The sequence below is a fragment of the Trematomus bernacchii genome, unplaced genomic scaffold (assembly GCF_902827165.1).
Source record: "Trematomus bernacchii unplaced genomic scaffold, fTreBer1.1, whole genome shotgun sequence".
Taxonomy (NCBI): Eukaryota; Metazoa; Chordata; class Actinopteri; order Perciformes; family Nototheniidae; genus Trematomus; species Trematomus bernacchii.
The window spans coordinates 2,790,197-2,817,324 of NW_022987571.1; the positions used below are offsets into that span (position 1 = coordinate 2,790,197).

The 27,128-nt window shown below is 40.9% G+C and overlaps 1 protein-coding gene across 4 annotated transcripts in view; it reads left to right on the forward strand.

The window, feature by feature from the left end:
* The window catches only part of epb41a (erythrocyte membrane protein band 4.1a), a 98,921-nt gene extending 73,990 nt beyond the window's left edge, over positions 1-24,931 (forward strand). For 2 of the 4 annotated variants that reach the window (XM_034126260.1, XM_034126262.1), the window contains exons 17-21: positions 14,592-14,720; positions 16,056-16,157; positions 19,483-19,563; positions 19,833-19,952; positions 22,207-24,931. In XM_034126260.1, coding sequence (XP_033982151.1) covers positions 14,592-14,720; positions 16,056-16,157; positions 19,483-19,563; positions 19,833-19,931 — 411 coding nt within the window. In that variant the 3' untranslated portion in view covers positions 19,932-19,952; positions 22,207-24,931. Of the gene's footprint in view, positions 1-14,591; positions 14,721-16,040; positions 16,158-19,482; positions 19,564-19,832; positions 19,953-22,206 lie in introns of all 4 variants that reach the window. The other 2 variants (XM_034126259.1, XM_034126261.1) reach the window with 1 other exon arrangement.
* Positions 24,932-27,128: the final 2,197 nt, after the last annotated feature.

The following is a 27,128-nucleotide window of genomic DNA, read 5'->3' on the forward strand; positions in this document are numbered from 1 at the left end:
TGGATGGAGAAGGAAAAGGATGTTTCTATGCTGCCAGAAGTGACTCCAAAATAAACTGGACTGGAAAACTGTTAAGTCAGGAGTCTGTACCATGCTTCTTGTTTATAGCATGTATATAATAGGTGGACACAATCACCCATTGGCTTATGGCCATATGACTGGCCTAATGCCATCGCCATCCTGTTATATTTTTATAAACTTATTTGCAGAAGAGGAGCAAAGCCGACATGAATAGGCATAACAAATGATCAGTTCAAGCTTGGTTATCAAGGTGCATCTATAACCCATGCATACAGTACCAACAAACCAGGTATGGTGAATACAGTCACACGTATATCTGCTAAACTAGAAAAACTAATATATCATACCCAGTGGCGGCGCCAGGGTATGGCTGGGGTAGGCTACAGCCATACCAAGAAATGGCTTAGCCCCACCTTAGCCCCACCATGAAAAGTGATGCAAATTCAATTAAATAATAAGCGAAATGCTAAATGTTGAGAACACGGATTGCGAAAATATACGGGTCGTGTCCACAGCACACAAACTGATCCTGCTGTAACAACAAGTGCACGTTACTGATGCAATATGGTTGAGACCATTCGGGCTTATGCTATAAGAGGGGTGCAAGGAATAGTCTAAGTAGTGGGGGAGTTTTATACACTAAAGGTGTGGAAATTCTCTGGCGTTATAATATCAGCGCGGCCGCGGTCAGATCAAAATGCCTCCGAATGCAATTTGAATAGACCTACAGCCAATCAGAGCAACGCAACGTTGGATCTGCGTCATGCCTTATTGATTGAGATCAATCGAAACCGCCATTCAGTATCCCCATTGGATCTTCAACGTGTACTATCATACGTCACGTTCACAGTGATCCCTTTTTATTTACTACAAGACAAATGTGCCGTTTTATTTCATACAGTTCCATTTTGATTGAGACAGGGAAATAATCTAAACCTCACGCGTGGCGTTTCACTGTCAAGGGGGGCGATATAGCGTGTATGTAATTACATTGCAAATACTGACTTGAGCCCCACCACTGTATGGGTTAGCCCTACCATAGATTACCCAACAAAAATGCTCTGGCGCCGCCACTGATCATACCCAGAAAAAGAGTTCTCTGCTCTTTCAGATTGGTATAAAGAAAACGAAGTCTTGTTTAATGGCGCTTTCTGGTATTCCAGGATTTAGATTGTGCCGTAATACTACAATGTATACCATGGAGTTGTATACCAGGACAACAACATTAACACATCAGACCAATGGCAAATGCCTCGATACACAGAGGACTAATGTACAGACATTGGCCGTGTCTCAATTCATATGGAATGCCATTTAAAGTGGACCTATCATGCTATATTTAAATGATATATTGTAGGGCCATACCTATATAAGGTATATTTATACGTTTCTGTTTTCAAAATACCAAACAGATCATGCATTTTAGCCATGCCTCATTTCGCTCTATGTGCTGTTTGCTGTCTACGGGTCTGATTCTGCTGACCACGCCCCCCTGCAGGAGAGGTGAGCCGTGCTCTGATCAGCTGCTGGGCTGTCAGAAGAGGGGGGGAAAAAGAGATCTCCGTGTTTTATTATATAGAGTCGTTATTCATTTGTTTTAAAGCTCAATAAATAACAAAGAAGACCTTTGACCGGCACTTTTCTAATTTTGTCCGGAAGATTTAAACTTTAACGGACATCTTGACCGGCGAAAGTAACTGAAACTGAAACTCTGCCGCACGGTCCCCTCGTTCCTTGGAAGAGGCGGAGAGGTGGGTGTTTGTCATCTGCTGGTGGACTAACCGGAGAGAATTACAGTGCTTGCCTCGACGGGGAGGGATTGCATTGAATTAAAGCAGCGGGAGCAAACGCTTGCCTCGGGGAGGGAGAAAAAAAGCCACAGCGGAGAATAAACTGAAGGGTAACCATGGTAACTATGGGCGGGAAGTCTTCTTCGCTGCTTTTGTGGCAGTCTACAGCGCCACTTACAGGCCTGGCATATGTACTACAGCGTCTCCAGCGCTTTCGAGCGGCAATGGCCGGCCGTGGCCCAACCCCACATTCCCCTGATAGGTGGAGAGTTGGCCCAATAGCCGTAGCGCCACCGTCCTGACGTCAGGACAGTGTTCAAATCTGGATCAGTTTTTATCAGATCCGTTGCAGCCCCTTTTTTAGAGATTTGGGTATGGAGGAAAATAGAGAGGGTTGTGTTTTCTGACACTTGGTGAGTTCCCTGGAACACCGGGGACACATATTCATGTATAAAAGACGTACAAAAGTGCATTTTGCATGATAGGTCCCCTTTAAGCCAAAATTAAATAAATGAATAAATACATAAATAATTAAATAAATACATATATATATATAAATATGCCTATGAAATACATTCTGAAATAAATAAATGAGGCAATAAATATGTATACATGTACATTTAAATACACATTTATTTATTTCATGGGACTTTTATTTCATAATAACACATTTATTTATTTCAGGGGACTTTTATTTAATAATGACACATTTATTTATTATAGGGGACTTGTATATCATAATGACACATTTATTTATTTCAGGGGACTTTTATTTCATAATGACACATTTCCATTTCTTATATGCAAATGAACGGGGCGTGGTTAGCTCACAGATCCAGACCAAAGCAACAGCACCACAACACTGACTCAATAGCTCTTGTTTCACACTCCAGTACTCTTAAGTGGTTTGCAAACTGCCAATAAACCAAACCGGTTCCGGTTCAAGAACCGTTCTTGTGCTTTCCTGGTGCTTAACTGGTTCTTCTCTGGTTCTGCCCCTTTTCCACCAAACCTGTTCCAGAGCCAGTTCCGGGCTACAGCCTGATTTAGCTCTGGTTCTTCCTGTTTCAGCCGCAGCGGAGCCGGCTCTAAACACCGAAAACCGGTTCTTAGCTGACCCCACTTGGCTGCCCGGCAAGAACAGAGAACCACGCTCACGTCGGAAGGGGGCGAGATTAACCTGAGCCATAATAACAGTTTATGGCGAGTACGGAAAATGAAAATTGTAACAAGCAGTAGCGCTGAGCAAAGTGACTAGAACGCAACCACAGACTTATAAACAAACACACTTTATAAAGTCAGGCAACACTAACCAGGCTTCGTGTGATTCTGTTTATTTGTATCTTACTTTGACCATCCGTTCTCTGTCATCGATCATTGTGGAGAGCAGGCAGACGTTTTGTTTGTTATTATAGCAGCTATCGGATGGAATCAATACATGGGCTGCACAGGTTGTCATGTCCGACTATCACAAGTAGAATCATAATGAAAAGGTCAAATGTGCCTGTAGAAAACGGCTTATGCCACAATAGGATAGCAACAAGTAGTCAAGATAGTCAGTTTAGCTTCTTTGCATAACTGCGGTCAACTCAGCCGTCTCTCGCGTTCGCTTGGTCAAATCAGCAGCTATTCATTTTTGAGTGCGCAATTAATAGCGCCTTTACGGTAATCGCTGTACAAGAGTAAAATAATGCATGTTTTTTTCTGCTTTATTTGCAATACAAGTCATTTAATAAAACTGACACTGTTTGACTCAGTCCTAGTTTGACTGCTACAATCAAATGAAGTAGGCTACTTTTACTGTGTACTTTTTGGGTAATACTCTCTCAAAGTCCTCCTGAGAACAAAATCATGCCACTTCTAGATAGATAGATAGATAGATAGATAGATAGATAGATAGTACTTTATTGATCCCAAATTGGGAAATTGTTGTTGTTACAGCAGCATAAAAGGCATTTTACAATAAAACAAAATATACAAGAATAGAAAGTAAAATAAAATATAAAATATACATGTCGAAATAGAAAATATACATGCAGATATTATATATATATATACAAATATATATATATATATATATTCAAAATATATGGAATATGGAGTATAAATATTGAACAGATTATAGAGTAAAATGTACAACGTGGTTTTATTTCTAGAGAAACTATGGAGCAGAGAGTTCTCTTCCAGCCAGAGGTGATTTGTTGTACAGTGTTATTGCAGTGGGCAGGAATGTTTTCCAGTATCTGTCCTTGTGACAGGGGAGCTGCAGCAGTCTGTTGGAGAAGGAGCTCCGTTGACTGTCCAGCTGCAGGTGGAGAGGATGGGTGGGGTTATCCATGATGGACAACAGCCTGTTCAGTGTCCTCCTCTCCACCACAGCTTCAAAGGGGTCCAGCTTGATGTCGATGACTGACCCGGCTTTCCTGATCAGTTTATTGATCCTGCTGGTGTCACCGGCTCTTATGCTGCCCCCCCAGCAGACCGCAGCAAAGAAGAGTGCACTAGCCACCACAGACTGATAGAAGATCTCCAGCATCTTGCTGCACACGTTGAAGGATCTCAGCTTCCTCAGAAAATAGAGTCTGCTCATCCCCTTCTTGTACACAGCGTCAGTGTTGATCCTCCAGTTCAGCCCATTGTCTAAGTGCACTCCCAGGTACTTGTAGACCTCCACAACTGCCACATCCTCTCCTAGAATGCACAGGGGCAGAGGAGGAGATGTCCTCTTCCTCCTGAAATCAATGACCATCTCTCTGGTCTTGGCCACATTCAGAAGCAGATGATTTCTTCCAGTCCACTCAACAAAATCACCCACCAGCGCTCTGTACTCCTCCTCCCGTCCATCCCTTATACACCCTACCACTGCAGAGTCATCCGAAAACTTCTGCAGGTGGCAGGACTCTGAGTTGTATTGAAAGTCAGAGGTGTATAAGGTGAACAGGAAAGGAGACAGCACAGTCCCCTGTGGGGCTCCAATACTACCAACCACCACATCAGACAGCACACTTCCCAGCCGGACGTACTGTGGTCTGTCCGTGAGGTAGTTGGTAATCCAGGAGATGGTGGACCCTCATAGCCTGCAGCTTGTCACTCAGTAGCCGAGGCTGGATCGTGTTGAATGCACTGGAGAAATCAAAAAAGGTGATTCTCACAGTGCAACCCGATCCATTCAGGTATGAGTGAGCACGCTGCAGCAGGTAAATAATGGCATCGTCCACCCCCAGGTGAGGCTGGTAGGCAAATTGCAGAGGGTCAAGGAATGATCTCACCTGCAGTCTGAGATGGGCCAAGACCAGTCTCTCAAGCACCTTCATCACATGAGATGTGAGTGCTACAGGGCGATAGTCATTGAGCCCAGAAGGAGTCGTCTTTTTAGGGACCGGAACAACGCAGGACGTCTTCCACAGCACCAGGATGGTCTCCAGGTGCAGGCTGAGGTTGTACAGGTGTTGGAGAACAGGAGACAGCTGGCGGGCACAGGACCCTGGGGCTGATACCATCAGGGCCAGCAGCCTTGCCTTGGTGGAGTTTTTCCATCTGTCTCTGGACCTGTCCTGTGCTCACAGTGAAGCGGGGGGGGGGGGGGGGCTTGATGGCAGGGGGGATAGAGGGGGTCTGAGGCAAGATGAGCAGAGGGGGGGGGGTCAGCGGCAATGTGAGCAGAGGGGGGGTGCAGAAGCCAGGCTGGGTGGTGGAGGAGAGGTGTGAAGTGGAGGTGGTGAGCAGAGGGGGGATGCTGACACCAGGCTGAGAGGAGGAGGTGAGGTGAGAAGTGGAGGTGGAGGAGACAGCAGCGGGCGGAGAGCTAAACCTATTGAAGAAGGTGTTCAGCTCGTTGGCCCTATCCAGGGTGCCCACAGTCAGTCTGTCTCTCCCTTTGAAGCCAGTGATAGCCTTCATCCCAGCCCAGACATCCCTGCTATTGTTCTGCTGGAGCTAAGGCGCCGTTTACACGAGGACAAAACTGCTTGTATCTGCATAGTTTCGCGTGCGTATAGCCCTATTATTTACACGATGCCGATAGAAACTGACCCCACAAACGATAACGGGTCCCAAGGTGGATAGATTTGCAAACGAAACGCTCTGGGGGGTCAACCGAGTCCGTGTAATCACAAAAAATAACGATAGCCCCGCCTTTCCCCACCTCTCCTGCTCACTGCTGTAGCATGGCTGTGTTAATTAAACGCACAAGGGGTTCTTGAATGAAATAATATTATAAAAGGCAAACCAGAATTGTTAACGCCCAATATACTCCTTAAACAAAATAAACAGAGTCAGATTTCATGCATTGATCCATTATATTGACAATTTTCCAGCCAAACAACACAAACAAAATTAAACAGTCCGCTCTGCGATACACCAAACTTGTCTTTACTGCCTAATCCAGGCCATTATTGTTCATTGCTCCTGCGCCCGTCGGCGGCAAAAAGAGAAATGTTTGTAGGCCTATTCAGGCTATAATCCACACAAAAAAAGGAAACACGAGGACCGGCGTGTCCCAGAGGAGCGATCTCACCCGGTGTTTGTAGAGAATATCTCTCTTTCTGAGCGCGTCCTCTCCACGGAGACGTGCTTCTTGGTCGGTCGATGCAATATCCACAGATTCGGTTTCTTTCAGTTAACTTCCCCGTTGCATTTATCCATATATTTACATGCTGAGGAAATGACTATATCCCGCTGAATACCAGCAATCGCCACACACACTTCCTCCTGTCAGTAGCTACTGCTAGTGCTACTGCTACTGACCATGCTACAGATGTTAGTGCAAAATCTACAGCTCCTCTACCACAACCATCAGCAACAAGTGGACATGGAGAATTACATGAACTACATGTTGCTAAATCCACCGCAGGGCATAAACAGAAGGGTAGCCATGGCAACATTGCTGCGGGGCTGCTTCGGAGTCTTCTTCGCTGCTTTTGGTGTATTTTGTGGCGGAAGTTACAGCGCCACTTACAGTCCCAGCATATGTACTACAGCGTTTCCAGCGGTCTCGTTTGAACAGACACGTTAAATGAAACAAATGCATGTGAACGGAAGACTTTTTTGAATACGCATACTGTGCATAAACGCAAACGTTCCCGTGTGCACAACGCCTAAGTCTCCAGCTTCTTCCTGTAGGAATCTCTGCCCCTCCTCAACTTGTCTCTCAGCCCATGCTGGATACTCTTCAGCAGTGATTTGTCCCCAGACTTAAAAGCTTCCTTTTACTTATTTAAAAGAGTTTTCAGGTCACCAGTAATCCAGGGTTTATTGTTGGGGAAACAGTTGACAGTTTTAGCCGGTAATATTGTTTGTTCACAGAAGTTGATGTATTCTGTGATGCAGTCAGTCATGTTATTGATGTCCTCTCCATGTGGCACACAGAGCACGTCCCAGTCAGTGGTCTCGAAGCAGTCCTGTAGAGCCTCATTAGCCCCTGGAGTCCATTTCCTCACAGTCCTGGTGGATACAGGCTGCCTCTGCACCAGAGGGACATATTTAGGAGCCAAGAAGACGAGGTTGTGGTCAGATCTGCCCAGGGGGGGGGGAGGGCAGTGGCACAATATGCATCCTTGGTATTAGCATTCTGCTATATTTGATGAGATAAAATGATTTTTTGCAACAAGTTCTACATGAAATTGATACTGTTGGACTCAGTACTACTTGGACTACTCCCACAAGTACAATCAAGTGTTTGAGTAATCCCCTGTCAAACTCCCCTCCTGAGTAGAATAATGCATGTTTTCTGCTATATTTAATAAGCGTTAAAAGCGTTCACAATACTGGGAGGCTGTGGCTCAGTGGATAGTGTGCTGGACTTCGAATCAGGGGAGGACACTTCACCCCAAATTGCTCCTGTGGGGATTGTCCACAGTATGTAAGTCGCTTTGGATAAAAGTGTCTAACAAATGACATGGAATGTAATGTAATGTACAGACAATAAATGGCCCAGATTTGTACACATCGAAATATTGTAGTGTGTTAGTGTTGCCTGACTTTATAAAGTGTGTTATTTTTTTATAAGTGTGTGGTTGCGTTCTAGTCACTTTGCTCAGCGCTACTGCTTGTTACAACTTTCATTTTCCGTACTCGCCATAAACTGTTATTATGGCTCAGGTTAATCTCGCCCCCTTCCGACGTGAGCGTGGTTCTCTGTTCTTGCCGGGCAGCCAAGTGGGGTCAGCTAAGAACCGGTGTTCGGTGTTTAGAGCCGGCTCCGCTGCGGCTGAAACAGGAAGAACCAGAGCTAAATCAGTCTCTCTCTCTCTCTCTCTCTCTCTCTCTCTCTCTCTCTCTCTCTCTCTCTCTCTCTCTCTCTCTCTCTCTCTCTCTCTCTCTCTCTCTCTCTCTCTCTCTCTCTCTCTCTCATTTTACGAAACGGAACAGACTGGAAACTGTAGATCCTGCTCAACAGGATGTATTTACCAGGGAGGGGGTGAGGTAATCAGGTAAACGGAGTGATACGAAGCGAGACGAAAAGCGACTTACATACTCAATACTGTGGGCAATCCCCACAGGAGCAATTTGGGTTGAAGTGTCTTGCCCAGGGACACAACGACATGCTGACTGCAGTGGGGTTTGAACCTGTGACCCCATACCAAGGCTCTATCCACTGCGCCACACGCCTCCGACATATCAGACAACAAACTTCCTGATGTTTTTTGTACAGTAGTTGTGGACTAGACAACATTATTTTGTTAAATAAAAACATGGTGATGTTTATACATGGTGATTACATACTACAATGGTGAATTATGTCCCAATATGTTCCACCACAACAGTTAGGCCGTGTAGTGGAAATGCGCCATTAGAGAGCTCTCTCCTGAAAGACTGAGCGGCTCTGATAACCTCAGCTCAGTGAGGTAAAGGCACACCTTTATATGATCATTATAGTTATAAAAAAATAAGAGAATAGATTTTCATCTATTCTCTTATAGTATAAAATACTATATGACAGTAAAAAAAAGTTGTTATTAATAAACAAGAATACAGTTTAAAAGGGGAGTGATTTATAAAATATCCATAAAGAAAAAGAAAATCTGCTTACAGTTCTGTTTCATATGGGTGTTGAGAGATGTATCCATAGATCTCTTCATGTTGCTCTCAAAGTGCACCAGATTGATGCTTTTAACTTCAATATTAAAAACAAAAATCTGGAAATTAAGCATCTTTCTCTCAAAGTTGCAGTAGATGAATGAAAAAACCCACAGAGCAAGCCTGAAAATCGACGACTTCAGAATCACACTTGAGTGAAGATAATAAAATATATTTTGACAAGTAATTCATCTCATTAAAATATCTAATGTTAGTAACTATTAAAGAAACAATGGGGACAATTCTGTTTTAATGTAGTTTTACCATTGTAACTGCTGTGCAGACATACTGATAAAATAGGGCTTCTATAATTACCTTAAATAAACTCACTAAGGCCCAAGCCCCACGGGAACGAAAACGGGTTGTATCCGCATATTTCTCTTGCGTATAGCCCTTTTTGCCACACAGGGCCGTAACGAAACGATAGAAACGGACACCGCAAACGACAACGGGTCCAAAGGTGGATAGATCTGGGAACGGAGCGCTCTGGGGGGGTCCAACGGCTCCGTGTGATCGCCTCTATACGATCATTTTGTGATAATGATGACGCAATAGCCCCGCCTCCCCCCACCTCTGCTGCTCACCCCCGCAAAAGTACACTGCACACTGAATTCAGATTATTTATCTTTCTCTCGATATGGACATAAACGCGAGTGAAGTCTAATCTGACAGGACGGAGACACGCAGCTCCTCCCGCTGTGATGCAGCGGGAGCAAAACACACACTTCAAGTCAGATCATCACCCTTAGCTATTTTAATTACCTCTCAAACTACCTAAACTAGTTATAAATATGTTTATTTTTACTGTCGGGTCACTCATTACTGGATCAGCTGCTGCATGAGACAGACACTGACGCTGTCAGAAGAGAGTAAAAAGAGAGGACAGGCTCTGTGTGTTTTATTATTATATATAGTTGTTATTCATTTGTTTTAAAGCTTAATAAATAACAAAGAAGACCTTTGATCGGCACTTTTATAATTTTGTCCGGAAGATTTAAGCTTTTACACACGTTGACCGGCGAAAAACTCTGCCCGGTTCCCTCGGCCCCCACCGCGGTGAATAAACAGAAGTGCAGCCATGACAACCATTCTTCTTCGCTGCTTTTGTGGAGGAAGTTGCTGCTTTTGTGGAGGAAGTTACAGCGCCACGTACAGGCTCGGCATATGTACTGCAGCTTTTCCAGCGGTTGGATCTAAACGGAGCTGTCTCTTGTGAACAGATACTATCCGGTGTATATTGCGTGTGGACGGAAGCTTTTTGGCGATTGCGTTTGCATTAATCCTATGCGTTTTGCCGTATGCGTTCCCGTGGGGCACCAGCCTAAGAGGAAGTAAAGTCCCCTGGTTTGTGACAAGATGTGAAGTGAACAGATAGTCACTCGGAGGGGGGTACTATTTATTTTCAAATGCATATAGCCTATGCAACCCATTTACATGTACACGTCAATAATTTGAATTTGAATAGACTTGGTCACTCATTTTTAATCACACACGTCTCCCCGTCCCGAAAATAATAAAACACTTCACTGAACATAAAAACATAAAAGTCAACTTTTATGTTGACTTTGTGACTTTTATGTTGAGTGTCACTTGCAATGACTTTATTTATATAGCACATTTCTAAACGATTTTTGGTCGAGCCAAAGTGCTGTACATATAATAAAAATACTCTACAGTAAAGACACTTTACAGCAAATACAACAGCACAGTTTGTGCAGAATATCAGTATGAGAAAACGACACCCTCTGTCCTTAGACCCTCACATCGTACAAGGAAAAAGTTCCGGAGAAAAACCCACAGTTTAAAGGGAAAAATGGGAGAAACCTCAGGGAGAGCAACAGAGGAGGGATCCCTCTCCCAGGACGGACAGAATATCAATATTATTATGAATATGGATAGTGGCTGTGGCTGATGGGCCATTAGGTGTGGCCCATCAGCTGAGAGTTGCCGTTTCATTCAGACTGTTTAAAAAACGGTAACAACGGACTATTTTTCTTAGCGGATGCATGTCAATTTCAATCAATACATACAACTATTTTTTAAATCAATAAAAACATTTTCTAAATCCATAAAAGCATTTCAATTCATATTGGGTGTCATGTCGTTACTTTGTTGAGAATGTGGCCATGTAATAAGCGGAATAATGTGCAGCGACTTGGTCATTATGGGGAAAATAACACCCTTCAGGCAGATCAGGATCCCTCCGCTACGCGTCGAGATCCTGATCTGCCTGACGAGGCTCCATTAAAATATAAATATTTTAGTGAATTACTGAGTTTAGGCACGTTAATAACGTTTTAATGAAGTTGAATACAGTATATTCATATTTGTCAGTGCTTTCATGTAAATTCGGCAAACATAAACATAAATGATCGTGGTGAAGTTGATGATTAAATTAGGATTAAAAATCGAGAGCCGGGCTGCATTTCCTCCCGTTCGTTTTTGGAGCCGGTGGGCTTCCTGATGTTTTTTGTACAGTAGTTGTGGACTAAACAACATTATTTTGTTAAATAAAAACATGGTGATGTTTTGTAAATGATTACATGTCTCTTATTTAGCACAGAGTATGATCCTATCCGTGACATATGGATCTTAACAATGATCCGCTATACAGTAGTACCAGACATCGACCGTACTGTATCAGACTTTATTTCACATGAGCTCCAGTGTGGAACCCCACTGCACCCCCTGGTGGATCAATGATCCATTGCAGCTGGCTTCATTATAATTACATTTATTTATCAAGGGGGCGGTCTCAAGTCACGCTGGAGGTTTTCCTTTGAGCGAGGGCAGACCCCGTGCCGGCCACGGCCCTCGCGTTTCAAACTGTCCGAAATTAGGTGCTACATCTGTAAATCCAAAATATTCCCACACCGGAGATGTGGAATTCCTAACCAATTACATTTAACTTCAAATTGCCATTTTCACACGTTGTCTCCTGCTTGTCTCTACATTATTAATTTAGTTAATTAGTGTCCTGACCTGGCTGTGTGTGAGCCCCGCCCCTCACAGCGCGCCGGTCCGGTAGAGTGGCCGGCAGCCACAGTGCGCCTGGCTAAAATGCTGGTCACATCCTTATGTAAACAAACACGCACGTAAAAGGCAATTTATCGAGGTCAGAAAAGTTATCGAGTTCATTTTTATTTATCGTATGATAAGTCAATTAATTGCTTATCGCGACAGGCCTACCTATTGTTAGCAATACCGGTTGATAACTAGGCTTTATTTTGTATTTTGTGAATACAAACAACATATGGAAGATGAGCAATCTCATATGTAAAGTTGATTTAATGTGAAACAAATAATACAGAAGAGATCAAAATGTTATATTATCAAAGTGTTAATGTTCATATGCGGAGACTCCAATTTTGAATGATCATCCCGGGTATGGCAAGGTATCTCTGAGTTTCCAAGTAGGAATTCCGACCTCAGGGGGCATTCCAGTGGAAATTTCTGACCGGGAACTCAGAACCTCCCACTTCACAGTACTACTGGAACGCACCATAAGAACTCCACCTAGGTTCTTTATAGATTAAGCCCCTTAATCTTGCTCTTAACCTGTAACCTTTTTTTTCACGAAACTGTGTCTCAGGGCTTCTTAACATTTAATAACCTATTCATGTGTCATACCCACTTAACGGGAAGAAACTCAGCTAACTGATGATATGAACCATGTTTACCGAAACAAAACACAAATCTCACAAGAAGCGTCTAAATGAGCCCTGAGTGAAAAAATGCTAACACACTTAGCACAGAACTCACGGTAGAAATCAGCTAGCAAACTGAGATTCCACATAATCTAGGGGTATTAGTATCATCACTGAGCGATCAAAACTCGCGGCAGGGGAAGCAAACCCAGACATCACACAACGTAGCTTTACGGAGCAAAAACGGAAAATAAATCTTACCGTTGCTGTTTTTCTGATCAACAGTTGTGTTCAATGGCATTAAAACGATAAAAACGCTGCTGAAGGTTAATCCAATGTGTCTGTGTCACTTTGAAATGATTACTGATAATCCATCATTCAATTTTTGTCAAAAACGGAGATTTCATATTAGCTGTTATTAGCACTATTAGAGCTACAACCCAGCTTCCGGTTTTGGGCATTCTGGCTACGCATCACTCATTCACCAATGGGTAATGTTTAGATGGATTTTAGGAACTTCCCTCTCGATTCTATTGGCTCTCACGGTTAAAAATAGGTGTCAATCATCAAAATCGACCGAGGGGGGCTAGAGATATGGAAAATCCACCCAAATGACCCCAGAAGTGGTTTCTTTTTTGTAAATTTCTCTAAAAAGGTCAAATGTCACTTGTTTTGATCAATCTTGATACAGGGTACTTATTATATGTTATAGTTTGAATTCCTAAAGCTTTTAGTCTACTATCCCATCATTCAAGGGTGGTTTTCACTATAAGTAATGTTTTTTTTGGACGGACACGATAATTTAAATTCTTTTACTATGTTCAATCTGAATTTACTTTAAAATAAAAAAATTCTATATTGATTCTGACTTTTCTACATCCAACTCACAGGTTTATCAAAGATTATTAATTTACCCCTTTTAGAAGGGAAGATATTCATTTGTTTTGGGAATGCCATTTTCGAGCCTGAGACCTGAAAAACAGGCTCAGGGGTTAACAGGTTAAAGAGCACCAGATGATTCACTTTATTTTAATGTGCAAACTTTGTACACACTTTTCCACCAGATGAACATGCCCCGAGACGCCTCAGGGGCTTTGCAGTTCACCCATCACATAATCCTGAGGGAAACAATAGCCGCTTTCACACCAAGTACTTTGCCGTACTTAGTTCCCAGCACTTAGTTCCCCCATGGAACTAAAGAGCAGATCGCGTTCACACCGGAATAACAAAACTTTTCAGAGTTTTACCGGGCGTGGTTTGCAATTCGCCCAGCCAATCAGAAATTTGAACTTTTTTCTCCCCAGGAAAGTACCTGGTCTCTAGCAGGGACTGAAAAGGGGGGAAAAGTTCTCATGAACTAAGTTCTCTTTTTGGTGTGAACTTAAAATCCCACGAACTATCGGAACTAAAAGGGAAAAGTACGGGGAAAAGTACTCCGGTGTGAAAGCGCCTATTGTTCAAAGTAGTGCAATATGAACTGAAGCTTGCTATTGAAAAAGCAGCATGATTATCACGAAGGATATCACACTTCAGGGTGTTAATTAAATGAAAAATGTGTCAGACAGGTTCAGATGAGCTCACGAGAATTTCAAAAAGAGACACACACACACACACACACGCACACACTCACACACTGTCTGTCAGACCTTAGTCCTGACAATTGTGTCAATAAAACGCATAAACTTGGCGGATTGTCCGTCAGCTTTGGTTGGTTTGTTATTATTCAAATTGATGTCTGTATACCTTCTCTGTATATTTTTGATAAGCCCGTCTAGATATTTTGTGTTACTTTGTATTGTAGTCGTCAATTGTTGACGATGCTGGAATTTCCTTCAGGATATAGCATATGTCACTTGTAAAGTTATAACCCTCTGACCTCCTATCTAACAACTTAAAAGTCCACATAAGAACTAAACTAACGATAGCAGCCTCACGATAATTATCTTGTTTCCCGTCTTGTACTAGGTTATGCCTTCCTTAATTCAAACACACAGTAGTTGTTTTTGTTGCTGGAGCCCACAGAGTTAGTTTCTGACTGTTTATCTGATCCCTTCAGTCTCCTGTGCTAAAGACCCAGACAATCACCATCTCAGACGTCACCAACTCCCTGAGAGGAACTGTGACCTACACGGACATGCCCTTAGTTCACACTGAGACCAAGACCATCACATACGAGTCAGCACAGGTGAGAGGGATTCTGGGAATGGCTAACAAAATTGTAGCATTTTGACTCGTCGTTATGAAATGCAATATAAAGTCTTGTCTTGTGTGCAATGAAGTTATTTTTGGATATTTGCCTGTACACATGTTAACTTATGGTAACTGTAGAAGACCTCTTCTAATCAATTTGTTGAAAGCAGGCTAAGCCTTTTATAAGGCTAGGACATAACACCTTTTTAAATCCATGGCTCCTTTTAGGTATTAAGAAATGCTCATCCATCATGTCCAAAGATATACTCACAATGGCCCTAGTCTTCACACATTGGGCGGCTGTGGCTCAGGAGGTATAGAGTGATGCAGTTAATACATATCTTTGTAGGCCAACCCTGAAGTCAGCGTCGCATATTCTCTCTTGAAAAAAAGCAATGAGAGTAAACAACTCAAAACTTGTTTATTTTACCCTAGTCTCGAACATTTTTTTAACGTGTTTGTAGTTAGATGACTGAAATAAGGTCCCAAGTCATTTACGGGGTTTTAGGACTCATTTCTGCACCACTCTATTGGGGAGTCATCCACTGACCTCAGGGTTTGGTGGTTCGATCCCCTGCCCCTCCTGTGTCTGACAAGCTTTTTTGCTTATTTGGTGATACTGATATACCTTTAAATAATGTTTTTAATTTGTGACATAAAACAAAACATCTTAAACATTTAAGTATTTTAAACAAAAGCTATTGTACATAACCTACATGAATTAGAAACAATATAATTGAAATACAAAATGCCTTAGTAAATATTGATAGATAAACCCATTTAAAGGTAGGGTAGGTTAGTTTGAGAAACCGGCTCGAGATACACTTTTTGTTATATTCCATGGAATGCTCTTAACATCCCGATAGCAATGAATATCTTAAGTGCTTTGACAAAAAATCCATACAAAAATGTCATCTGTGGAAGCCGTAATACTGTAAAAAGCACGACCAATCATTTTAGCTGGCCCGGCTAAAATAACTGGATGGCCTACCTGCCTGTCAGCCTTCCATCTGTGCACAAACTTATCTCGTGCCCTCATTGGTCATGTGCGCGTTTGTGTGTGATGGAGGAGGAGCTGATTTTTTCCGGTTGTGTATTTTCAAATTCTAGCGCACTCGAGCTGGTTTCTCCAAAATTACCGACCCCACCTTTAATGTCTGCTTGATTTTGATTCATAACGAAACAGTCTAATTTCAGTAACCAGCTCAACATCATACTAGGATTAAAATATCTTTAACAATATTACAGATAACACTCATTGATATTTGAGTATGTTGAAATTAACTCATTTGAGGTCTTGTGTAACACTTCGAAGGTGTCTCTCCCACAGCCAGTGGACTGCCCGGCAGAGAGGGACTCAGGAGTGCTGCTGAGTGCCCAGACCATCACCTCAGAGACCGTCAGCACCACCACCACCACCCAGATCACCAAGGTCTGCTCATACGGCCATTTACACCCTGCTGTCATACACTACCCTACTCATCCCGTCTTCATCACTTTTGCCAGTGGTAGTGACCCTTCACAACAGACTCTCTAACTGCTCCTGTCGGGTTCGTTTCTCCCCCCTTATTTTGGTTTCTCCAGTCAAATTTGAGCGGTCTGTTTTAACTGCTCTTAGATAACACAAAAACCATCAGTCATCACCAAATGTTATTTAAAACCCCTTTAAGCTTTACAGAATGTATCAGACTGCTGGTTTACATGAATAATTGCAGTGAATATACAAAGAATACGCTGAAAATGTATTCCAAAATTAGCATGGTTAATGATTTGTGCGTGTTTACTATCTGATGGATAAACATAATTTACGTTGACTAAACCACTCAATATTCAATGAAATTGGTGATTCAAATGCTTACTGTGGAGGATATCATAAGGCCTTGAGGCAATCAAATGTAAAACACAGTATTTATGATGGATCAAAGAAGTACATTTGTTTGACCTGAACACGACAGGAGGGTTAAGCAGCTGTTGGGGAGTGACTGTATTTGTCCCGCCACGTCTTTTCATCATCATCAGAAACATGAACATGATTAAGATAAAGATCACTTCATCAATCCCAGAGGGGAAATTCAGTTTCAGTTCACTCAGGTGTTATTTTACAATGACACACATACATATACAGAACCTATAGACATGCACTAAAAGAGAAGTTTAAGAGCGAAAAGGCTGCCAGTGTTCCAGTGCCAGGGAGCAAGTGGGGGTTTTAGTGCCTTGCTCAAGGAATCCACAGCAAACTGGCGAACTGGCAACTGTCCAGCTTCCAGTCCTCACTATTTTGGTCCTTGAACCAGCGTCCCTTTGGTTTTACTGTTTTCTACAGTGAAGAGAGAAACAACATTTTATTTTAGCTATATTTATTTTATTTTTAAAGTATTACATTTGAACCAGAACTACAGTTATTGAATGGCTGTTAATTATCAACAAAATAACTTATTGTTACAGTATGAATTTTATTAATTAGGATCATTTGGAAATGTACAGTAGAAGATACACATTTGGCTTTATTTCTGGACAGACAAACCCAGTCATGTGATATAAACACAACGTTGCTAGATTAGAAGGCAACACAGTTAACTGGTGCAGCAGCAGTAGAAGCTCATTGAGGCCATTCAGGTTCATTTACACCTCAAGCATCCAAGCTCACTCCATCCTCTGAGTCAGAACTCACACAAATATGAACACAAAGTAGTATGGCAATACAGCTTCTTAATAATCATAGTAAAGAAAATGTCAGAAATGACTTGACAGTCATAACACTTGAAATGGAAGTAATCCAGTATGTTTATCCATAGGTGCAATGCAAAGATGAACTGCTAATTCAGAGTCATTTCAATGGTACCAATGTTGCCAAAATGTAAACAAATGTAGGCTCAAGTTGTTGCCAACACTGTAACACTCAACCCATGGCAACATTGTACCTCTTGTTTACATCCACCAAAGCAAGAGTTAGTGAATTAAATGTAGTCGTCATTATTGATGCCCATAGTGTGTCCGGTCTAAAATATATCATTACCATAAAGAGGTTTGCTCGGATCCCCTTTACCACCGGTCGATACTACATGAACATAGAAATGTTTCAATATGCATTATATAAATGACGTAATTAAAAATGTGTTGATTAATATCTAAAATGACGACTTTGGAGAATATTCAAGGCAACTATTCCCTCTCTAGCTCTTCAAAGTGCTATTACTGTTCATGTTTCAAAAGACAACAAAGATGACTGATTCAGAACCTGCTTAGGGTTAGGGTTTGTTAGTCAGTCCACTTTTCTGCCAACAGAATGCGCTCTTGCTTTTACTTGGCAGGCTCTCCCTTGCTGCAGCAAAATCAACCCATTCACTTATGCTATATTTCACCAATAGGCAAATAAGCATATGACATCATTTAAAGACGTGTAGCATCTATTGGAGCTTAATTTAGCTACTTTTATTTTGGAAAAGAGTGGGCAACACTGCACAGTAAACCATTTTCCCCGAAATAATATTTACTAAGAACTTAAATTGATACTCGTTGTTAACTGGGGATAGCCCACAATAACTACAGAGGACAACAAAAGCACTACCTTTCTTCCTGTTGTGGCTGCATATTGCACTTCCTTTCTATGTAGAGCCTTTATTTTACCAGGAGAATATACCTTGTGGCACACTGAATTGGTTTCCAATCTAAACATATATGGTTTCATTTTCGTGAATCAAAGTAAACTACACTCCATTATTTTATTGTAGTGGACATTTTACTTTAATGTATTATATTTTATCTTTTTATTGCACATTCTTACTTCTAATGTTCGATTTAAAGGGGACCTATCATGCAAAATGCACTTTTTGATGTCTTTTATACATAAACATGTGTCCCCGGTGTGTCAGGGAACTCACGCAGCATCAGAAAATAAAACCCTCTCTTTTCCTCTGTACCCAAATCTCTAAAAACGGGGCTACAACGGAGCTGATCCAGATTTGCGTCCGATATGATGTAATATCAGAAATGTAGGCTGGCTTTACACCCACGGCCCTATCAGAAAGTTGCTATCAGAAACAATGCCCGACTGTTTTGGACGTAATATGATCGGTGCATGTTTACATTAGCATGGCTAACACTCAGAGCTAACCTGTACTGCACAGAGCATGTGTGTGAAGAAGCAAGAAATAAAAAGGAACTCACCTTGTGGTATAACCGGCAAGAGAGAAAGCCTTTGAGCTCCATACTGTTTCAGAAACAATCCTTGATAATCCATGATATGGCGTTTCATCACCGCAGTAGCTGCCGGTAGAATCTCCCGCATGAGCTCAGCTCATTTAAAGCTTTATACCCCAAATCAGCACTCACTATATCTGAGACCTATGCTATTGCCTAAAAATAGCATGATAGGTCCACTGTAATATTTTATTCTAATGATCTTGAACAACTTTCACGAAAACTAATTTGCCCGAGCATAATCAAAGTATTTCTGATTCTGATTTACCTAAAAATGTGCACTCTCACACTCAGAAATAATACATGCTTAAACTTTTAATGTGTGCATGTCTTGCATACTGTAAATCTGTGTTTCTTTGCATCCTCCTCCCTGGATCCACTTTATTTCTAACCTCCATCAAAGAAGGACACCTCCCTTACTGACATCAATGTGTGTCTGACCTTCTTATCACTGCAGATTGTGTTGTCATCCAGATTTTGGAGGGGTAATAATAATGGAATTTTGTTTTCGTATGTTTTTCCTCGCTTATATTTGCGCCTGTGTCATGTGTCTGTAGACGGTGAAAGGAGGGATCTCTGAGACTCGCATTGAGAAGAGAATAGTCATCACTGGAGACACTGAAATTGATCATGACAAGGTGAGGAACTGATGAGAGAAGATGATTATTGGTTTACGCTCACTGTTCACAATGAATTATGTTGTAATAATGCCGTTTTCCTCAAAGCTCTTGCAAAAGCAGCTCATTTCATTATGTGTTGCAATGGCTGAAATATGAAGCTGGATTTATATTAAGGCTTTAATTCCCTCATAAAGCAATTGTGTCCAAGTTAATCAGATTGTCGAAATGTAAATCATTAATGGTGTTTTTATCTTCTACTTTGTGTTCTGTCCTTTATCACCACTCAGGCTCTGGCTCAGGCCATAAAGGAGGCTAAAGAGCAGCACCCAGACATGTCTGTTACCAAAGTGGTAGTTCACCAGGAGACAGAGATCAGCCCGGAGTAAGACAAACTCATCCTTTGGAAGGTGAGTTCAAACCACACACCCACCTGCAGTACACCCACCCTTTACCATCCATTCTGTGGTTTGAATGGAAGTGGTGACACTTATAAATCCTTTTCTGCTAATGCAAATAATCCGTACATCATATTTCCTTACTAAATGAAAATAGTATATAATGTGGACAGTATTATACAAAAAATTGGTACAAAAATAGTACAAATGATCTTGTCCTGATTTCCATTTGTCTTTAAAAGGAGGCGTAGAAATATAGTTTATGGAGGTGTCTCTTTTTGATCTGGGTTTTACTAGAGTTGATCTGATATAGAAGGCACAAACAAATGGCTTGTAACACCATACCAAGTACCGTACTGATTGGAGTAGTAAGATAAATGTTCCAATTGGGCCCATAATAAAAACGTTACTACTAAACAGGCTTTACAAATGTTCAATAATATTAAATGTAATTGGGTAGATTTTAGGATGTTAAAGAGTTGTGTTTTTGTCTAGAAAAGATGAGAGATAGATCAAGCAGTGCAAAAAAAGATTTTTCTAAATGACATTTTCTAATAAAATACCGGTATGCACGGGACAACCGCTGCATGACATTGTTCGCCATTCTGATTAAATTCATGCGGCCCCAAACTGATTACCTGAGCGTTTTACAAATTTCAGAAAGGGGACTTTGATTTGTGAAAATGTTCCAGCCATTATAAAATGTGAGTCCCTCCCAATGACAAAGGTCCAACAACCTGTGAGAGCCCAATCATATCTGCCCTTAGCCAATAACAGTGCAAACAGGATTCAGCCTCCATGATCCACGAAGTTTATTTCAAACTTTTGATTGGCATTTGGCTGTAATACCAGCAGAATCAGCTTAATAAGATGTCATTTCATATTTTCATCTATCGCCTACTCTGCCATGAGCTGCTGGTCCTGATGCTTAGTGCTAAAGATTATTGTGTCATAATTGTACGGTTATATTTCAAGTTTTTCTCATAGTTCAACCTATCAAATTCAGATTGCTCGGTATCATTCATGTTTAAATCTTAATGAACTGATAGAGATCCAGCTGCAGCTTGAAGGCAGAGTTGTGGAAGTTCAGTGCCAGCCCCGTCAGGGAGTGTGTGAGGAGCTGCTGTCTTTGTGCTTCACACTCTGAAGACACACACTTGCAAATTCATTGAAAACAGCAGCGCTCATTTAGGAACCCCCACTCTTTAAATAGATCTGTGTGGTAACAGTTTGTTGTTTTAAGATGAAACGAGGTGCCCTGGCTGCATGACGTTTCACATTAATGGTGCCCATGTGGCTTTAATGTGACCTTGTTTATGTGATTTAATGGGTCCAGGCTGGGGTCGGGTGCCGTTTAGTCTGTTGACAGGCTGGCATGTAAGCACAACCCCCCCATTCCAGGCTTGGGCCGTGTTCAAGAGCCCTCAGTGCTGTCTGCTGTCTGACAGGCCAGGAAGGCATGGTGATGAGCAAATCTGCCAAAGTAGAAGTAGGAAAACTGTCTTTGGGGTTTTTTCCTTTCCTGTAGTGTTTTGAATAGGTTTGGGTGCATGTACATGGTCTGCAAAGGCTAAAATCCCTTCAAGTGGGAGTTTCTTTGATTGGTTAGCTGGCTTGCTCCGTTGTGATTGGTCAACCGCTTAGAGATGTCCCTACCCTTAGTCTATCACGTACAATGTGTTAGAGCGCTAGGCGATGGAAGAGAAACTCCCTCTGGAGGGAACACAGGGATTTTAGCCTTTGCAGACCATTGACATACACACAAACCTATAGAACACACTATAGGGAAGGGAGATCCACAAAAAGCAGAATAGGGCCTCTTTAAAGTACCGTATAAACAATTATAGCAGAGTGTACACGTTTTTTTTTTCATGGCTTTTATTTGTTTGCACTTTACAAAACCCCAGCTAGTATTTGAGGGTCACAAAAGTACCTGATTATATTTCAGACTTCACTGCAACCATCATTATCATCCTTTGTAGTTGTACAATTTCAGACTTGATCTGGCATATTATTATAGTATAATTTTATCAGAACATCGAATCGTATCGTACCATTTCAACAACAAACCTTGCTCGATTTCTTCTTGATATTTAACATTTTATTTTGACCTGACTTGCCCACCTTGGGTGTGTTGCTGTTTCTTTCTTTCTGCACATGTTGTTTTGCTGGTGAGATCTGAGAAACCCACTGATAATGTCTTTCTCTTCTTTCCTATCTCCATGTCTATTTCTCTTCATCTGCCATTCCTTGAACCACACCTCAGTTCTCTCAGCTGCCCCTTCTCCCCCCCTTACTTGTGTCTCCATCACACCATTTTAGTGCTGCACCACTGGCCGTCACACCCAACTGCACTGCCTTTCCACCTGAACCCCAAGACCCCATCAGAGGGAACCAGTTTCCTATTTGAACTATGAACTTTAACCTCCATGAGTATGGCTTGAAGGATACCGAGTCGCCAGAATATCCCCAAGAACCTCCCAGTATTCCCCACAATCCTATCTTGTTCCACTAAAAATCAACCTCTGGACTTATGAAAAAGAAAATAACTTTTTTAAAAGAGAAAAAATTAAATTAAGTACAACATTCGTGGATTCTATCCTCTCCAATTTGTCTGGAGGAAAGTTTTCAAGGGCATTTGGTCTTTTAATCTTGAGATTACTGGTACTTTATTTTTCTACAGCTTTTCTTACCATCAGAATTGGTTATCAATAACTTCGAGGTCAAGTGTTTTTTAACATAGTGTCCCCAACAGCATCGACAAAGGGATTGTGGGTGATTTTTCTCGGAATGTACTCGTTGGGACTCAAGGGTTCCTCGTAAATGTTGGCCTGAGTTTGGTGTCATTTCCTGTGCAGTAAATATCTTATTTTCCCTCTCAATGTGAACAAATATTTTTTCAATTTCTGTAAAAATAAAAAAAAGGATTAATTTATCAAACCACGGGGGCAATTCCTCCTTTCACTTTATTTAAAGTCGATGATTTGTTGGGTGGTCTTTTCACGTTTTTATTGTTTTAGTTGTTCTTGTTGTGGTCATAGTGCTTGTGTCACTAGAGCGGGTCTATATCAGGACCGAGGAGACAGAGTACTGAAATTACCTTTACTTTATTTATTCCCGCCTCTCTTCTCTTTTTGTGTTTTAGATCTACTCAATGCAGTTGTATGTAACGTCATGGTTTTGTATTTATAGCATTTCAGTCACCACATTAATTATTAGTCATTTCTACTGAGCATGACATCAGCATATTTCTGCATATGTTTCACATTTCTACTTTTCTACCAAATGGGCAGTGTGTAGTCATCCAGAGAGGGAAGTCAAATGGATGCAAACATGGCAGAGGGTAATTACAGTTTACCGTCCGCTTGATTGGTTAAAAGCCGTTGAAAAGTGAAGAGACGAGCACTCTGGATGATATTTCCCTCATTGAAAATTTGATTTGATCGTCTCGCTCTTTTCAATCATCTCTTTAACGCCTATTATTTAATTAAAACCTCATTAAGGCAATACTCCAATTATTGCATCTATCACATCAATGCATTATGGAGGGTTGATGTGCTTAATTGCACTCATTAATTACACCAGTTACAGACAGCAAGTTTGAAAGGATAATTCCAGTCAAGTTGCAGTTTATTTAAATGATTTTCAGTTATGAAAACATTAGACTCATTTCCATATTTTAGGAGTTTGTGGAACCCGATCCTGGTCTGTGTTAGGAATGTTCAACAGCTTAAAATGATGACTAAAACATAGTTTTCAACATCATCTTGGTTGACTTTTCAAATCTGTCCAGGGACTACAGATGAAAAATAGCCTCTTGGCTAACTCTGGCACATTTACAGAAATGTTCATTAATGTGCACTGTCCCTGTTAAATAAATGAATGAATAAATAAATAAAATAAATAAATCTTCAATAACCCATGATATACATCAGCCACTATGGTTAGAGAGGGCTTTTTTATTTTGTTGCATATGTTGCTCTAAAAATGACCATAGTGGATTTGACTCACTCAAGTTAAATCTGCTGTCCACTAACTCACAGTGCTGTATGATATCAAAGTACATTTAACTCAGGAAGTTCATACAGTCATCAGAATAGCCATTGAGGATAGTCAAAAAAGATTTGGGGGAAAATTGAAAAGATTCAAGGTTAAAACTAGGTAACAAAATGTAAGTGTCAATGTTAAAAACATGATTTTCCAGTGAGAGAGGGTTTAGTCAGTCTTTTAGAGAGCTGCAAGATCTGTCTTTCAACAGATACCTTTGTACATGAACAAAAAAGTTAAAATTCACACATATAACATACGTAATTGTCTTTCAATAGAGTCAGAGATATTGCGATAAGAGATAAGCATGTGAGATGTAAAATAATGTATCATCTGCATACAAAAATCAATGTGGATGGCAGAGAGGATATTTTCTTTTCTTCCTGAGAGGTTGTTAAAAATCTTGAAACAGACTTTTCTTTTGAACCTTAAATATGTTGTTCTATTCGACTCACTATGAGAATCAGTGTCAAATGTTAAATAGAAATGTGAAGCTCAATGTTGGAAACATTGTAACAGGACTGTATATTTTTTTACAACCAATGTAGCCGGTAACCCATCATAATCTATCAAACTATTACTTTTACCTTGTTAGTGTATATCTTGGCATATTGATTTATGGAAGCACGCTGTAACATAACTGTGTTTATATGAAAACAATTCATATAGTTCCCCTCCTTCTTACTACACACTGCCTATTCAGTTTGGACAAATATTTAATATGACACATGTATTTTATATTTTGTCAATTTTTAAACATGATGCTTTTTAAGAATTCTGTACAGCTGACATGTTGTAGTTGTTTCACTGTGCTGTCCTATCGATCATGGCACTCTCTTTTTCTCTTAGGAAACTAACAAGCCAACATTTCTATGTTCTTTCTTAACTGTGATCCCTTCACAGGAAGACGTAATAAAGAGCAACGTGCACAGAATAAACACAAAGTAGACATTGTATTTGAATCTCTGTTTGAGCCTTTGTTTCCAGTCTTGATTATTATGTGTTGAATGTATGACAGAATTGTTGGTTATATTGATACGAAACATAAAGAAGATGATCATTTGCAAAAGTTGAAATACTTTAATTTACACTGACATTTCCAGAAATGTTATAATCACAAATCTTGCGTCAAAATTAGCGAAAGACAAAAATATCGTAATTGACCTGCTTTCCCTGCCTCCTGTCCTCCACTACAGACAACATTTGGACTTACGCTGGATTTTGTCACTTGAAAAATGTACCAAGGACCCTCAACAAACATCGACAACTTACATTCAGAGCCAAATTGCTTTGAAAACGTTTGAAACTTCAAGGATATCTGGCTTTGAATTAACGACATCCACAATACTAAGGGAAAGGAAAATCATGAGATTTTTGAAAGACCTTATTAATGGGACATGCTAGCCAAACAGGAGTTAGCATTTTGTCAATTGCTCTGATCGAGGAACTACAGTATGTGCTGTCATATCAATCCTCAGAATGAAGTCATGTCAATTTAACATTAGCTGTGACCAATAAATATCAGTTTTCATCTATCAGAAAACACCATGGAGTACTTATTGGATATTAATTTTGTGGAGAGCACTAAACTTTGGATTCAAGATGGCTAGGAGGGAACACTAAAGGAACAGCAGAAGAAGACAGACAGGAAGTAAACACTAAATGGAAACAGCAGGGTTGCGGTCGAATAGTCCAAAAATCAGCTCCTATCGTCTAACCCTATCGTCTATTCCTTGACCTCTGAGTGAAACGTCACGGGGTTAAGGGATAGTGGATAGGAGAATTCAAAAGGACTTAGGAGAAGAGACTGCGGTACTTTAGAGAATCGACTGCACTTTCACTATCCAACGTGTTTATGATGCGCCAGCGGAGGTCATAAATGTGCGCCTGCTGCTGTGGGGAAACTATGGAAACTACAGTTTTCTATACAGCGGACTACAACATGGATGTTTAATAAGAACAAGGGACTACTGTAAACTCATCTAGAGACTCTGCACCGTGCTCTGATGCTGTTGTTTTATGCTTTATGAACGGGGACAACAGAGAAACATATTCTTCATGACCAAAGTTGGAATTGAAATAAAAAAGGAAAGTGAAACTTATGCTCGTCACCCTCTCCCTCCGGTCCACATTAATACAAATGATCCCAATACGTATGATTGTATGAAAAGATCTTAAAATCAATACAAATGTATTTATTATAAACGTTAGTCCTTAACATCTATCACTGTGTATATCACCATTCAAACATATTTTAAAAGTTGAACAAACCCCACACAGCTCAGTAAAGACTGTGAAATGTTGACTTTATTTGATCATTTCAGTAAAAACTAACGTTCATATTTCTCTTTTTGATTATAATACTGATGAACGTTCAAAACAAAGCACTTTGGCAAGTTACCACATACGTTTTAAAAAGCTTAATAAGCACCGTAACTTTCATGATATAATTTCTCGTTCATAATCGGTTGTTTCCGTGAACAGCCGACTGTTGTGTGACGGCAAATGCTGCAGCTGCAAGGCATTGTGGGGCAGCATTTTCTCCTCTCCTTTCGGTTAGGGAGGTCCAGTGGTTCCTAAGCTAAAGGAGGTTATAAAGGAAGTTTGAAACCTCCTTTCCTTTCATTTAGAGAATTGGAACGGCACTTATCATGGCTGCCACTGAGGGACTTCCGGGTAATTTCACTCCGTTAGGAAGGTTCCTAAGCTAAATGGACTATTCGACCGCAACCCAGATTAAGTCAGACAGGAAGTAAACACTAAAGGGAACAGCAGAAGAAGACAGACAGGAAGTAAACACTAAAGGGAACAGCAGAAGAAGACAGACAGGAAGTAAACACTAAAGCCCCTGTCACACTGTCCCGAAATGTACACTAGATCAGTGGTTCTCAACTGGTGGGTCGCGACCCAAAAGTGGGTCGCGGACCCGTTTCGAGTGGGTCGCGGATGTGTGAGTGAAGAAAAAAAAGTTGAAAATTTTTTTTGGAATTTTTTTTTTTTTTTTGGGGAAAAAGTCAAACTTTTATTTTGAAGAATGCGTAGTTTATGTTAGTATTTCTAAAAATCTCCTGGGGGAGAATCCCCCCAGACCCCCCTGCTGGGTTGGGTTTCAGCATGTGTGCCTTTTTATATAGTTCAGCT